The sequence below is a fragment of the Lytechinus variegatus genome, chromosome 8 (assembly GCF_018143015.1).
Source record: "Lytechinus variegatus isolate NC3 chromosome 8, Lvar_3.0, whole genome shotgun sequence".
Classification (NCBI taxonomy): Eukaryota; Metazoa; Echinodermata; class Echinoidea; order Temnopleuroida; family Toxopneustidae; genus Lytechinus; species Lytechinus variegatus.
Genome location: NC_054747.1, coordinates 18,172,482 through 18,188,477, shown reverse-complemented (window position 1 = coordinate 18,188,477; position 15,996 = coordinate 18,172,482). Strand labels below are relative to the sequence as shown.

The 15,996-nt window shown below is 36.8% G+C and overlaps 2 protein-coding genes and 1 long non-coding RNA gene across 3 annotated transcripts; 2 read left to right on the top strand and 1 right to left on the bottom strand.

The window, feature by feature from the left end:
* The first annotated feature begins 708 nt into the window (after positions 1–708).
* On the top strand, positions 709–4,606 carry LOC121420099. Its single transcript, XM_041614630.1, has 2 exons — positions 709–2,609; positions 4,521–4,606. The coding sequence occupies exon 1, from the start codon at positions 949–951 to the stop codon at positions 2,032–2,034; it is 1,086 nt and encodes a 361-aa protein (XP_041470564.1). The 5' UTR covers positions 709–948; the 3' UTR covers positions 2,035–2,609; positions 4,521–4,606.
* LOC121419534 lies at positions 2,173–6,079 on the top strand. The gene is made up of 2 exons (XM_041613988.1): positions 2,173–2,401; positions 3,221–6,079. The coding sequence occupies exons 1-2, from the start codon at positions 2,173–2,175 to the stop codon at positions 4,693–4,695; spliced, it is 1,704 nt and encodes a 567-aa protein (XP_041469922.1). The 3' UTR covers positions 4,696–6,079.
* Positions 6,080–10,322: 4,243 nt separating this feature from the next.
* LOC121420098 lies at positions 10,323–13,821 on the bottom strand. The gene is made up of 3 exons (XR_005970701.1): positions 13,783–13,821; positions 12,626–12,752; positions 10,323–12,169 (listed from the first exon to the last, which is right to left on the bottom strand). It is a non-coding gene; the product is annotated as an uncharacterized LOC121420098 (long non-coding RNA).
* Between the last annotated feature and the right edge of the window lie 2,175 nt (positions 13,822–15,996).

The window sequence follows — 15,996 nt, the reverse complement described above, 5'->3', positions numbered from 1 at the left end:
CCACTAGATTCCATATGATTACCACCGTTCAGAGTTTAAAATAGATATTTATGGATATTATATTGATTCTACAAATTATTGTAGGATGAAAGGTTATGGAGGCAGTTTATATTTATGTGAGTTGTATTTTTATTTTTGATTTTTTGCAAGCAGATGTGCATACTTTTGTTATTGTTGAATTGTGCGGATTAAGACGCTTCATGTGCACATTATTTGGAAATGGGAAAGAAAGAGCATTTTGCTAAGATGAGAATATTTTTGTGTTTTCTTTTTCTTTGTACATGAGAAATGTTGTTGAGTTGATTTATAAGTGCAGTGATGTTTATGGACATAGCTTGTAAAAAACGAAAATACTGAGATTTATAACTATTGGCTTGTAAGATGATTAAATCGCCCTGTTTATCTTAAACTATGTACAGGCTAAGGAAAATAAAATAAATAAAAACTTGTTTCTATCGTATTAGAAAGTATTGGAGGGTGTTTACTTGTGTTTACTTGAAGAGGAAGGAGAGGGAAAGATAGAGGAAAGATAGAGAGGAATAAAGAAAGGGGTATTAAAGATTGAGATAGGAAGAGAGAGAGAGGAAGAAGTGGGGTGGAGGAAAGCGGTAGAGGGCAGAATGCAAGAATGAGATGTTTCATAAAGCTGTTTGTACGTTATGCCCAACTTTTCTCATGACCGGGGACCCATTTGGGGGTTGTAAAACAGATTTTATCTCGTAACTCCAAGTTACGGGATTATATGAGATACGAGCTGCGCATGCGCACATCAGTGAGCCTTGTGCATGTTCGACTGACCACGGGCAGTCATTTTTCGTCAGTTATTTTTGGAAGAATTTTGCGCTTTTCGCACTCTACAGGAGGAAAGCGTTAGAGTGCTTATTTGTATACTAATTTTACAAGTTCTGAGCCCGGTTCTAGAACTGTAATTTGTGAATTTAGCCTGTTATGGCTAATTTTGCAAGTGAAGAAAACCAAATGGAAACCGCCACTGACACTGTATTCTCACCGGAGGCCGTCCGCACGGCGGTACGGGCCTCCAATGCAGAGGTGAGTGCCCGGAGAAACGGGACGGCTGGAGGTGATGGAGTGGTCTTCGCAGGCACGGCTAGCGATGATCAGATAAGTGAAACCTTTGTAATACCTAAGATAACTAATACTAAGTCAGGCAAAAGTAAAATTGCTACTGCTAAGAGTGCTAGAGAAAAGGTTATGGAGTCTCATTTGCAGTCTCAAATGTCAGTTCCTAAACAAAGTATTTGTAAGCCAAAGGCTAATACTACTAGTACTAGCAAGGGGAAGACAAGACAAAAAGCAGGACAAGTATTGTCTGATTTAATTCCTAATCAAGGGAAAGAAAGGTCCTTTGGAAGCGGAACCCAAAATTATAATGCTAGTTCCAGCAGCAGCCAGTCAGAGTCATCCTCTGCTGTATCTGAACAAAGATTCCAGACCTTAGAAAAAGCAATAGAAAAGCAAAACCTCATGTTCGAAAAGCTCTGTGAAAAGTTATCAGTCGATGAAGCTGGTAAGAAACAATACACAGCTCATACTAGGCCAAAACCTAACCCTACCCATCAAAGGGCACAACATTATCACAATTACATGGGAAGTTTTGCCCTTGGAGAAAATGAAGAAGGGGACTTTGAACCGGATTATGAATATCCTTATGAATATGAGGAGGATGAGAATTCTTTCTCCCTCCAATCTGCTCAGGTACAGGTAGACCGTCCTGATGAAGAAGAAGAAAATGAAGTAGAACAAGTTTTGGTTCCACCAGGGAATACTGAAGACACAGTCAGCCCTGTAGTTGCAAGAGGTTTTGCGGCACGTTTTCAGGCGCAAGCCCCCTCGGGACCTGACGTGAGCGATGAACTGGCAGACAGCCTAAAAATCATGCTATCAGAGCGTTTGGGAATGGAGAATATGGCCACCCTCATGGACAAAATTGTCCCACCAAAAAATGTCCCTAACCTAGTGGTACCTAAGGTCAACCCCCTGATCTGGGAAAACATCCCCTCCAAAACAAAATAGAGAGATTTGCGTCTGCAAAAGCTCCAAAAACCTTTGATCAAAGGCCTGACAGCAGTAGCAAATTTAATGACAGAGAATTCATCTCCACAGCATGAAGAAATTCTGGCCCTGTTAGCCCATGCAAATTATGAAATAAATATGTACAGAAGAGAGAGTATCAGACCGGAACTAAACCCCAAATACCAGCCACTCTGTCGGCCAGAGGTGAAAGTCACACAACACCTGTTCGGCGAAGATCTCGGCAAACTAGTAAAAGACATGACTGAACAACAGAAAGCGGTGGCGGTGACAAAAATGGGCACTATGAAGTTCAAAGAGCTACGTTATGCTCCGTACCCAGGAAGCCAAGCCAAACCAACCTATGCTGGTAGGGGCCGGGGAAACCCGATTCCTTCGTCAGAAGCTCTCCCTTTTTTAGTCAATGTGCCGACCAGAGGGCGAGGACACTTCCCGAGAGGCAGAGGGAGAGGACTGATGTTCATGAGGGGTCAGAAGAAGATGAGAGGTGTCAAGGCACCATCCACCCACTCCAGGCCTGCCTACTAGAAAACCACCTTGACAAGACAGACGATCAGGTGAGAAATGTTTGTCCTAAGAGTAGCACTCTGAAATGTATCCCTTTCCAAGGAGGCCAAATAAACTTGCATTTAGATCAATGGGAAGACCTCACTTCAGATAGGAATATTTTGAATATTGTAAAGGGATACGAATTGGAATTCATAGGACTCCCCCCCATGCAAAAATTCATACCTCACCCTTATAAGCTCACGCTTGATGAAACAGTAGCTGTAGATGCAGAGATTAATAGCCTTTTGCAAAAAGAGGTCATTGAACCTTGTGAACACATACCTGGTGAATTTATTTCTAATATCTTCACAAGGGAGAAGAAAGATGGAAAACTTAGAATGATACTTAACTTATCCAAGCTAAATGAATACTTGGACTTCCACCATTTCAAAATGGACACATTTGAAACAGCTATCCAATTGTTGACCAAAGAATGTTACATGGCATCACTTGACTTGAAGGATGCATATTACAGTATCCCTATAGATCACAAATGCAGGAAATTCTTACGTTTCCTCTGGAAAGGGAAATTGTTTCAGTTCAGAGCGCTACCCAATGGGTTATCATCAGGGCCGAGAATTTTCACTAAAGTGCTCAAAGTGCCTTTAACCATACTCAGGAGCAGGGGGGCATGTTATCATTTCCTACATTGACGACACTCTGATAATAGGAGACTCTAAAGAACGTGTAGTCCAGGCGGTCTGTGACACAAAAGAGATACTCTCAAGGTTAGGGTTTGTCATTCACCCTGAAAAATCCAGATTTGAGCCAAGCCAACAACTTACTTTCTTGGGCTTTGATATAAAGTCGGACACAATGACTGTCAGACCAACAGAGAGAAAAGTCACTGAAATTAGGGAGTTTGCTTTGAAACTGCTCAGAAAGAGTATAGTGACAATCAGACAACTGGCCTGTTTCATTGGGAAAGTTGTAGCTACCCTTCCTGCCTGTGAGCATGGGAAAATGCACTACAGAGCACTTGAGAGAGATAAAATCTGCAATCTGAGGACACATAGGGGCAATTATGATGCTAGTGTTACACTAACAGTTGCTGCAAAAGAAAATTTGGTCTGGTGGAAAGAGAACATACAGTCTGCAATCAGACACCTGAACAGGAGGAAACCAGACATTGAGTTGAGTAGTGATGCTAGTGGTTCAGGCTGGGGAGGAACAGATAATAAGGCCCAATGTGGTGGTCGATGGAAGCAATCAGAATCCCTTGCCAACGGGAACAATATCAACTATCTCGAGTTACTTGCAGCTTTCTTTACGCTGAAAGCCTTTTGTAAGGACAAGAGAGGCATACATGTTCTCATGAGAATAGATAATACCACAGCTGTTAGCTACATCAATGAAATGGGCGGAATAAAGTCTAAAGAATGTGATGAACTAGCTCAGATATTATGGAATTGGTGTATAGAGCATGATATATGGGTCACAGCAGCTCACCTTCCCGGTGTAGAGAATGTAATTGCTGATAGGAGGTCTAGGCATTTCAGAGATGAAACAGAATGGATGTTAAATCCTAAGTTATTTAGAGAACTATGTAACTCTATGGGTACACCAAACATTGACCTCTTTGCTTCTAGGCTGAATAACCAGTTACCAATTTATGTGTCATGGCAACCGGACCCTGGGGCTCTTGCTATAAATGCATTCACATTAGATTGGGGTGAATTCGAGTTTTATGCCTTTCCTCCATTCTGTATCATAAATAGATGTCTTCAGAAAGTTGTGGAGGACAAGGCAGAGGGGATAATGATTGTTCCGAAATGGGCCACACAATCATGGTTTCCCCGGTTGTTACAATTACTAATTGAAGTACCTATTGTTCTACCACAAAATGAACAGACATTAATCCAACCAGAAACGGGAAGAATTCACCCATTATGCAAAAAACTGTTTTTGCTTGCTTGCAGATTATCATGGAATCCCTCCAGGCAAAAGGAATTCCGGAATCGGCTCGACCTATCATTCTGGCCTCATGGCGGACATCAACCAGGAAGCAGTACATCTCTTTCATCAGGAGATGGATTCACTTTTGTCATGGACGGTCGACAAATCCACTGCAAACACATGTTGGGCAGGTTTTAGATTTTCTGACAAGCCTTGTAGAAAAAGGATTAGGATATAGTGCCATTAATACGGCAAAATGTGCTGTAGGGAACTACGCTGTCTTAGAAGGAGGACATTCTTTAAAGGAAAGTCAGATGGTGACTAGATTCATGAAAGGAGTCTTCAATTTGAAACCACCGAGGCCTCGGTATTCTGACATTTGGGATGTCAGTCAAGTGTTGAACTATGTTCGATCCCTACCAGTAAACTCCAGTATTTCACTACGACAATTGACTTTGAAACTTTGCATTCTCATACTTCTTGTGTCAGCACAGCGGGTACAGACACTCCATCTATTGAACATAGATAACCTGAATTTTCATGCAGATAGCGCAGTGTTTGCAGTTACAGACATGTTGAAGCAGACTCGGCCAGGACACTGTGGCACAAAGATTTGCTTGAAGGAGTACCCACATGATGAGCGTTTGTGTGTGGTACACACTCTTCGTCTTTATTTGGACAAGACACAAGCACTACGTGGGGAAAAGAAACGTCTGTTCGTAAGCTACAAGAAACCACATTCCGCAGTATCCAAGGACACTATAGCTCGTTGGGCAAAGGAGGCTTTGTCAAATTCAGGGATAGACATTGCTAAATACAAACCTCATTCTACAAGGGCAGCCTCAACGTCTGCTGCTGAAGCGAGAGATGTGCCCATTAATGACATTATGTTGACGGCAGGCTGGTCGTCTGAGAACACCTTTCGTACATACTACAATAAGCCTTTGAGAGACACTCATGTGGATGTTTTCCAAAGGGCAGTGTTGGAAGCTTGACTGTTATTTATGTATACATTACAATGCACGTTTTGAATGCAACTCAAGTTATGCCTTGCATACAAGTGGTTATGCAACTTTGAAAATATGTTATGTTTGGGTATTTTGATAAATCCCTATGTTTTTAGTTTGTTGAAGCACATGTATTGAACAAAGTATTAAAAGCTGATACATGTACTTTTCTTTTTCATGTGTAATTATAGTGAGTCCAGAGTGGCTTTCAATATCTCATATAATCCCGTAACTTGGAGTTACGAGATAAAATGTATAGATTAAACGAGAACTTACCTAAGTTTGAAGTTTGATCTTCATTTTATGAAGTAACGGAGAGTCTAGGGATTATGTGCCCGGCCCTCCCTCCCAATGTGTTTTTTAAAGGTTTAGCCTAAATGTAATGCATGTAATACATTACGGAAAGGTACAATGTTTTTTCCGTTTAATCTCTCCATTTACTCTGGCATCACTATTTCCTTTCAAAACTGATGTGCGCATGCGCAGCTCGTATCTCACATAATCCCTAGACTCTCCGTTACTTCATAAAATGAAGATCAAACTTCAAACTTAGGTAAGTTCTCGTTTAATCTATACATTATCAATCACTTTTATAATTCCCATCGGCTAAAGTTGAATCCTATCCTTCAAATACACTCCTATCATAACCTGGAATATATTCAGTGGTGCATAAAGTTCTGCGGACCAGGGTCCCGCTTCATATAGAATTGTTATAATAACAAATGCATAATTTCTATAACAGGGGGGGTGTTTCACAAAGATTTCAGTATGACTTAAGTCGCACTTAAATGCCGACGCGTACAAGATATGCAACGCGCGATCTTATTGATAGATACGCATTAGTGCGCGTCCTCTTGAGACGATCTGACCAATGCGGTCAAGCCTTTCATACCGTACGCAACCCGGTATTTAAGTGCGACTCTAAGTCATACTTAAATCTTTGTGAAACACCCCCCAGGTTTACTATCAACCAATCAGAATGAAGGATTTCTGTAGCTTTTAACTGTTATGGAAAGTGTTATTGTAACGCGCGGACAGCTTCATGACATGGCATCCAGTACCGAAAAGAGTCCTTAAAATGGCCCCCATTTTCAGGTCAGAATATTGAAACTTTCAGCTTGTGCTTCGTGGTCTCATTACTGATCAAGTCCTTATGAAGAACCTAGTCTTGTACATACAAATTAAGCCTTAAGGACTACCCCACCTCTAAACCAGTAAAAAAAAACGGCTCTCAGATCCTCAAGCAGCTAGTCTAAGTTTGACATGTATGTTAATTTATATTTAGATTACTTTCAAATATGTATTTTTTTTTCTTCCAATATTGAATTTTGTTCATGCTATTGTTTATTTAAATTGAATCAATCTATCTTGTACTTATTTGTATCATTTTGAAGAATGAAAATAAATTTGAATTGAATTGAATTGAATTGAAGTTTACTCCCTCACTGAGAACAATGTTGGTGTCAGTCACCCCCCCCCCCCCCCTTGCCATGATTTCCGATCGAGACCCATGAATATTTAAATCAATGATCTGTTGATAGGGCACCGTATGGTCTTTCAAAGGGCTCAAGTGGGTTGACTAATAACTTAAAAAAAATGACTTTTTTATTTTCTTTCTTTTTCTTTTTTCATGAATAGATTCATTGTTAATTTGAGTTAGTCAGCACACCAGTGCACTTTGAAATATCCATATAAGTGCCCTATGAATGTGTTATAATCACTAATAATCATTACTGATAATGATAAAAAATGTTAAGAAATAAAAAAAGAATCATCATTAAGGGCATACCAAAGTGTACTTGAACCTTCTATACGTCTTCCAGCACCAGGGATCTAACCAAATAGCCGCGCTCCATGTAACATGGCGACGATGATGGCAACAAGACAGTATGTGAGGATCGGTAAACCGGAGCCATGATGACAGGAATGAGATGACATGGCCATGGCAGTTGCGATCTCAGAATTCGCACGTTCTTCTAAAAAGTACACGAAACGGACAAATGGAAAACATGGAATGTGCATTGAGGTTCAGAATTCGTTTTGAAGCGTTATTAATGACTATTGTCCTTTTAATAGTAAATTTTATTTCTTTGAATTTTGTTTTCCTTATTTAAACCATATTATGATGTACAAGCAACGTTGGGAAATAAAACAAAATAATAATCGAAAATCTGTGATTTATCGCTAATATTATGAATAAATATCTTTTGAATGGAAATAACAACTCAGTGTTGCGACTCGCGGCGTCATTCGCTCTAAAAAGCCAATTGATAATGAGTTGCTATTTCTATTCTTTTTCTTCATACTGAAAACCAGTGGAATAAGAAGACAAATTAACACTAGTTAATTAAAAAAAATCTTTATCAAATAACTACCATTCGACCTTATACATTAAAACATACAATCAATTCTATTTTTTTCAATATCTGTTGCAATAGAGCCTACAGTTACAAGTGATGTTGCAATTGATTATATAACAGGGTTCTGTAATCTAATTTCATTCATTCATTTCTAGAAGTTATAGACCCGTATTCTGAACTCGAGTTTAAATATGGTTTAACTATGTGGAGCCAATTGGGCACAAATCCCCAACTGTACACATCAAATATATACACTTATTTGACACTCATACTGTTAACAATTGTTTGGGAATGATAACTGAATTATTTTGAAGGATGTTTTCCATTATGGAAGCAAAATGAAACAAAATAGTAAACATAAGAAATATGAAATATAAACAGAAATTTTTGAATTTTTGGATATCCATACTTTAAGCACAGAGTGAGACCATGGTCTAGATGAAACCTGACTTCAGAATACGGGCCATAGTTTCCAAACAGTGGCAGCGCCTTAGTATTTCAGTGTGGGGTTGGTGGTGTCCTTTTCCCACTCTTTCACAATACTTGAAAAATCATAGCCTTCCCCAACCACTCCCTGTAGCAAAGCTCCTGTCTTCAATAATTTAAATCATCAATGTTCTTAAGAAGAAAGTGTTTTCAGCGTAATTTTACTTATAATAATAATAATTTAAATTTGTATAGCGCATAATAGTGTATAGCGCATAATAGTCAAGACTCTCTATGCGCTTTACAACATAGATTTAATTACTAAATTAAACATTAAACCTTATCTGAATTATACAATAAACCTAAACCTTAATCCTAAATTACTTCTCAAATCTGCTGCTTATACGCCCATATAACTTACCACCATTTCTCTTGTCAATAGTTGAATCCACATCGGTTGATGCGTTCGCTGATTGTTTGAACCAAGAAAGAAAGAATATATAAAATTAAGGTATTTGATGACATTTTGTTTAATTGTCATATCCATTTCAAAAGCATATTAATTAATGTGCATCCCGTTAGACTTCAAATAACCCCTTAAGAGGGCTGAGGAGTTACAGCGGGGGATACTGCTTTTCCACCCTTTCGCCTTTTACATTTTAAAAATGTACCACATATGCAGCTAATGAGTTAAAGGACATGTCCACCCAAACAAAAAGTTGATATGAATAAAAAGGGATAAATCCCAAAAGCATAACACTGAAAATGTAATCAAAATTGGATGTAAATTAAGAAAGTTATGACAATCTAATGTATTGCTTAATTTCACAAAGCAGTTATATTCACATCTGGTCTGTATGCAAATGAGGAGACTTATGATGTCATCCACTCACTCTTTCTTTTGTATTTTATTACATGAAATATGAAATATTCTAATTTTCTCCGCATTGTCAATTGAAACAATGATTATACCTCCCTGAACATGTGGTATAATCAGGGGGTGGAAACTCCGCTTCTGCATCCGGTCAAAATTGAAGAAAATTTTGGAGGGTCAAAAGTGCACACTGCTCCCATTTTACATGTACAAGCCTATGGACACCGCCACTGCTTTGGTACACCAGCGAAATGGAGGCGTGGTCATTAAACGTCCTTCGCGCATAGCGTAAAAATATGTAAATGAGCATTTGGTCACTAATTAGCATAATGCTCGACCTGATTTAATAACGTTTGTGATTATGACATCATTACACTCATTCATTCTTAAGGTCACGATTATTACTGCACCTTTGATTTATTTTAGCTGCAAGTTGCCAGGATCTTTGCGAAAGCAATAACTGGAAACTTTATTGGAGGGAATTTAATTGAGCTTGATTTGCCCTCTTTTCATATAATTTTCTTTCTACTAATTACATTCACTATTACAGAAGATCCCAAAGAAAATGTTGCCATAATATTTTTTCCCCTTAAATCGTGTAAGTGTTCCTCGGTTGACAATAATGGTTGAATGTAATTACCATGGCATCTCTTTATGTTTCTGAAGCCCTTATTTGAAGAGCTCACTTGCAAAAGGGGTAAGGTCCATTTTTCATCAAATTTGATTCATCAAATTTGATTTTTTTTTGTCGCAATGTATAGATTTTTAGATGATACCAAAGAAAATTTGAAATTCACATGAAAACGTGAATAAAAGTGGCAAAGAAAAATCATTTTTTAAATCAAAATTGATTGGATTCATTTCAGTATAGTTGCAAAAGGGTTTAGGTCCAAAATGGTAATGTTTTAAAGAATATATAGAAAAAAAATTAAAACAGGTAGATTTCTTTTATACCCGGCCAATTTTATGTTCACATGATAGGCTAGTACATGACAATTTAGTTGAGTAATGCAATAGGTGAGAATAAAAACATGGATTTTCTCGGAATGGTAAAAAGTGGACCTAACCCCTTTTGCAATCAAACTCTTCATTTATATTTCTATCTTTTCTTTTTATTTTTAATTACAGAAAACAAAATGAACCTTTATTTCATATATTTTAAATATTATAATTTTAAAAATAATAAGAACAAATCAAATACTTTTACATAATTATTGTAGTCCCCAATATAGGTCCTCTTATAGCAGTCGGGAGCACTTAATTTTAAATGGCGACTTCTATGTCATTATATCAATAACCATGACCTAGGTACAATATTTTAGGGGGATTCTCAAAATTATCTCGGCAGGAGAGAAAACCGATCGTAGGGTATAGGTTATTTATTTTTTTTATTTTCAACTGGAAATGAATCTGGTATAATTTTTATATGGAAAGAAAAATACATTTTATATAAAGGTTCCAAATTTCGTAGAAATAATTCCCATCCCCGTATACCCATCGTGAACAGTAAGGTCTTATGATTGCTTGTTCTAAAACAAACAACTTTCTGTAAATGCCCCCATCTCCTGCCCCTTCTCTCTCTTTCTCTCTCAAAAACTGACACACACAAATATATGCATAAAGGCAAATAATTCTCCTGTCATTTTACATACTTTCCCACTCTTATCCTTATTTCTCTTGAATAATATTTTGATTAACTGCTGTTTGCTCTCATGATGTCACAGTAGTATCACATTTGAGTACAAGGTGCAACATCTTGTGCCATTTGTGCATAAAATTTTTTTGGTAGCAATATATCATCACAAATTGGTGATTAATAAACGAAAATGACCAAGATCAGATAATTTAATTCAAAATTAACATGTTTATTACGAAATCCATTTTCTGAAACTTTGAAAATAACATAACAACTAGAGTCTACAAGCATTAAATTAGATTTAAAAAAATAAAGGATTTAGTACATTTTCTACACTTAAGTCAAAATATACAATGTTTATTAGAATTTCACTCAAAATATGTTGATGAGCCTAATAATCAATAGGAGGGATGTATCCAAGATTTCATAAAAAGAGCATAAAAATCTGAGATATTCTGTTTATTCTTTCCACACAAGTTTGTCACTCAAAAAAAGAGTAAATTCCTTCCAAATTTGCGGACAAGAAATATTCTACTAATGTGAGAGCACTCCACATAAAAAAAGGGGGGGGGGGCATAATTCAAGAATCTCCCTAAACAGTGCCTTTCCAAGTCAGTGAATCACTAACAAAATTTGATATTGTCTACTGTCACTGTGGGTAGAATTCAATCTATTTTTAAAAATATAGTCTATTTATATATTTTTGCAGAGGAAACCCATTTCAAAACTCTGAGTAAGATAACAATAAATGCAATTTAATATCCCTATAATTATTGAGCCATTATTATGACGACTTGCAATTATGGTAACTTTGTCCAAGCCCATTGCAGCTACCATAAAGACCTTGATTTCTTGCTCAGCCCTGTTACCATGGTAATTGTCATAGTGACAAGATTACAATAGTAATAACTTGTTTATGGAATGAGGTCCAGGAGTGATACTAAAATTATTTCTTAATCCTCTGATCACCTTTATTAACATTTATCTACGCATGATTTTTATTTCAAAACATAAATTTTTGTCTTGTATACAATAGTCCCTTAAACTGGAAATTATATTTAATTTCACAAAAACTTCTAAGAACTAGTAGAAATATTAAATATTAATAAAAGGTGATACATTTGCCCATTGGAAAAAAAATATTTCTTTCTTGTATTTTGTGTGAAATTTTGTATAGTTTAATGTCAATGCCCGCTGATGAACCTGAACTCTTTTCTACAGATGTGCAGTTTAAAGAACTTTCACTGCTTTGTTGATATATCTATTCAAATTAATTTGAAGTAACTACTTATTAGCTTGGCCTTCATATATCTTCCGTCTTGGTACTTGTTGTGATACCAGTACTTAAACAGCTTGGGCAGTGGGAAACCTGCATTGTAAAAAATATAGAAAGAACAAAGTGAGCTGCTGATGTAAATCATTTTTACTCATCTAGTCCAGTTTTATTAAGAAGATTTAAACTCTATTTAATACTTTTGTCACTTTTGTCCTACATCCAGATAAATTGATATATCAATATAACTATTTACAGTATGTTTTGATCATAAAGAATCCAAATTAATTCAAATATTTATCAGATGATAACTGTTAATATCATGTTTTTATGTACATGTACAGACAGAAGGTATGGTCGGTGAAAATGGAAATACTGGTGAATCTGAATTCAAGCAAATATTTACTATCAATGGAGCTTTGATTGTACATGATATCTTATCTTGATTCAGCTCAATTAGCCATACCCCCCTCCCCCCGAAAGAGGGAATATTTATTTATTTAGACTTTAGCTTAGATACAGCCTGTATTATTATTAAAACAACAAGCATACCTTGCAATTTTCCAATTCAGATATCCTGTTCCTAATTAAAGTGTAACCCACACTTGCTGATCTGCATGGTTCTCAATTTTGTCCCTCTGACCGGGTGTGAACTGCTAAAATCTTGGTCCTATTGGATCTGCAATAAACATTTTTTTTTAAGTTTGAGAGTACAGTATTAGAGATAAATAAACTAACCCCAATAACTTCTCTTCTTAAACAATATTTAAAAAATTTCAAGCTGTCCATATCATTGGCCTATGAATATTCAAAAATTGATTATCTGGTCGGTCCAAAAAATTCATTCTCTCTCTATCATAAAGTTTCACAGAGAAGCATACGCATACCAGGTACCCGACTGTTTATTAAACATGTTAAAGTAAAATGATTCCAACCAATATTGCTCCAGCTGTATAGCTGAATCAGGACCTGGTCTATACTGGTCCTGTATATAACTAAAGAATCACAACACATTTGAATGAAGTAAACACTAAGAATTTTTCAGAATACCACCCCAGGCCAGGCCCAGGGCATCCTGTTCAAATAGAAACTTGATTTACGTCTAAGACTAAGACATTTCATTCAAATCCTAACACTAAATCAATTGGATTTCATTCATGATTACTCTGAAGTAAAAAGTTTTTGAATAAAAGAAGCTGCTGAGAATTATACTTATTCATATAAAGATGAAATAGCGTGACGGACTAGACCTAAACTTCAACTTTCAAGCTTGAACTTAAGTTTGGGCCTAGTCCGTCCCCGCTATTTTCATACCCCATGACTACATCGACAATCTCGCTAGCCGGCTAGCACCGGCGATATCAAGACCGGATCCCGCTCTGACCAAAATCGAGTTTCTCGTTACTAAAACAGGAGGTCTGAAACAAGTCCACATCTACCCCTGATAATTGACAATAAAACTGAAATACAGGTTTACTTTTTGCCTACATGAAGCATATTCCGATGAAGGTCTACGACAAATGGTAAGTTAGGCCTATTTTTTCTGAGAAACTAACTGACAGATGATTTATTTGGAAGTCAGGCAAAAGAAATGGGAGTGTATGGAAATGGAGGTTTACGTAGTAAAGTAATACGGGATGGGCCCCGAACCCCAGCGAACACATCACCATTGCAAGTGAGATCAAAACATGAAAATGAAATTAACTTACTTTTATTCTTATGGAATGTCATTAAATTAATATTGATGTTCCCTCCAAGATTTTCTGCTCCAATGAAGTTCACTCAGAAATCACGATTTCGAACATCAATTCTACAAACAGATGATTAGTCGAGCTATTTCGTTGTAGAAACTGGAAATTCGCAGAGTCCGAAAGAACAACACTTCGCACAGATCTCGTAGGGAATTGTGGGAAGGAAAAAACGTGTTTAATTCATAATATATGAATAAAACATTAGCGTCTTAGCCAATCATAGAAGTGCATTTTGCGTAATTTGACGTCATTCTTATGAATAAAACATTGACCCTCCAAAATCACCCTTCAAATTGTCCGCCGGCAGCCATGTTGGCTGTGTACAAAACCTATGGGAAATAAAAACGCGCGAAAAGAGTTACCTCTCTAGCTCCCTTCGGGAGCTTACGTATACGTAAGATCGTATCTCTGTGGGAATTAGCATTGTTTAAAAGGCCAACTATATGGTTCAATCAAGTTGGTCCTTATTGTCAAATCTGTTTCAAACAATAAACAAGTGAAGCGCCTCTGGCAGTCTCACCTGCATCACACAATTCAATGTTCAAACTACTATAAAATAATTATTCACAAAAAACACCATTCATATGATACAATACTACGTTCATTGACAATAAATGACATTTGACCTTGATCATGCGACCTAAGTCTTGTCAGTGATACTTGATTACCCCTAAATTCACATTTTATATACTATATATATAAACTTTGAAAGTTATGTCTGCAATCTAATAATTACCTCCGAAATTGCCAAAGTCCAATTACCTTAATTAACCTTTGACTTTGGTCATGTGACTTGAAACTTTCATCACATGTTCAGTGATACTTGATTACGCTCATGTCTAAGTTTCATGAATCAGATCCATAAACCTTCAAAGTTATGATGGTAATTCAACAGATACTCCCAACATGGCCAAAGTTCATTGACCTTTAACCTTGGTCATGTGACCTGAAACTCAAGCAGGATGTTCAGTTATACTTGAGGGCTCATAGGCCGAATTCATTTCCCATAGACTCATGTGTTAAAGTGGCACTTAAAAAGAATTCATAAAAAATAAGGAGGAAATTCGAGGGTTGAATGTTTACTACCAGTGGATAGGATAAATGTCTGACATTCCATATCTGACCAGAAAAGGGTACCTCGACCGGCTCATTTTAAAAATAAATCAGCATTTACGAAGACTACACCTGACGGGACCAAATTCATCACTTGATAGAGTAAAATGACCCTAATTCTTCCGCCAGTAAAAATATAGTTCCATAGTGGTGAAATATCTTTCCAATTTGGAAAAAGTAAGTTCAGTAGGTACCCTCCCTAGAATCAGTGTTAGATTGTCAGTCATATTCATTCATTTTTGTCAATCAGCAATATCATATTTAAAAATTAAGCAATGGGTTGGCTCGAATGAATATCTTTTGCCTGCCAGTTGTGATTAGGCCCGTGCAACCTTCATTAACCTTATGGCCAAGTTTCATGAACTAGTGCCGTATACTTTCTAAGTTATGCTGTCAATTCAAAAATTTAACCTTCGGTTAAGATTTGGTGTTGATGCCGCAGTCTCCGCCCCCGTCGGAAAAGCGGAGCCTATAGTCTCACTCTGATATGCAGGTGAGACAAAAACAAAGGAACTAGTAAGGGATATCATCGGCTGTCCATTTTGCATGTCACTGAGTTGTGCAAATCATTGTTTTGTGGAAAAATAGGCGAAACTTTATTTAAAAGATCATAACCCTCTTATTTTACATATGATTTTGATAAAATTTTCAGCATTATGCTACTTGATTTTTCTCTATTTATTCAAATCATTTTTTTCTGGGGTGGACTTGACCTTTAGATATCAACGCTGAATAGCGCCAGCTAGCGTCCTGTACTGCCCAAACAGTTCTCTGTTCCTTATCCAGAGTGCAACATTTCGCTCATGATTCTAGTCTTGCAGTACCATTAATATCTTTAATTTTTACAACAGTCCTACAATAAACATGATGATAAAGAGAAAAAAAAAATTGTCTCCAAATATTCTTGCGTGAAGATCAAATAACCAAGATACTTCATACCCAAGTTGTCAGTATTTTTACCATTTTATCACAAGGGATATCTTTCAAGCATATCCTCCTGCATAGGTATCTATTGGAAATTCCACACTACTGTACGATATCCCACTTTGTATAAAATAC

Excerpts from the sequence above, each read along its gene's own strand:
- LOC121419534 (XM_041613988.1), top strand. The coding sequence starts at position 2,173 with ATGTACAGAAGAGAGAGTATCAGACCGGAACTAAACCCCAAATACCAG. Across the intron at positions 2,402-3,220 it reads AGCCAAACCAACCTATGCTG|GAGCAGGGGGGCATGTTATC; the intron begins GTAGGGGCCGGG and ends AACCATACTCAG.
- LOC121420099 (XM_041614630.1), top strand. The coding sequence starts at position 949 with ATGGCTAATTTTGCAAGTGAAGAAAACCAAATGGAAACCGCCACTGAC.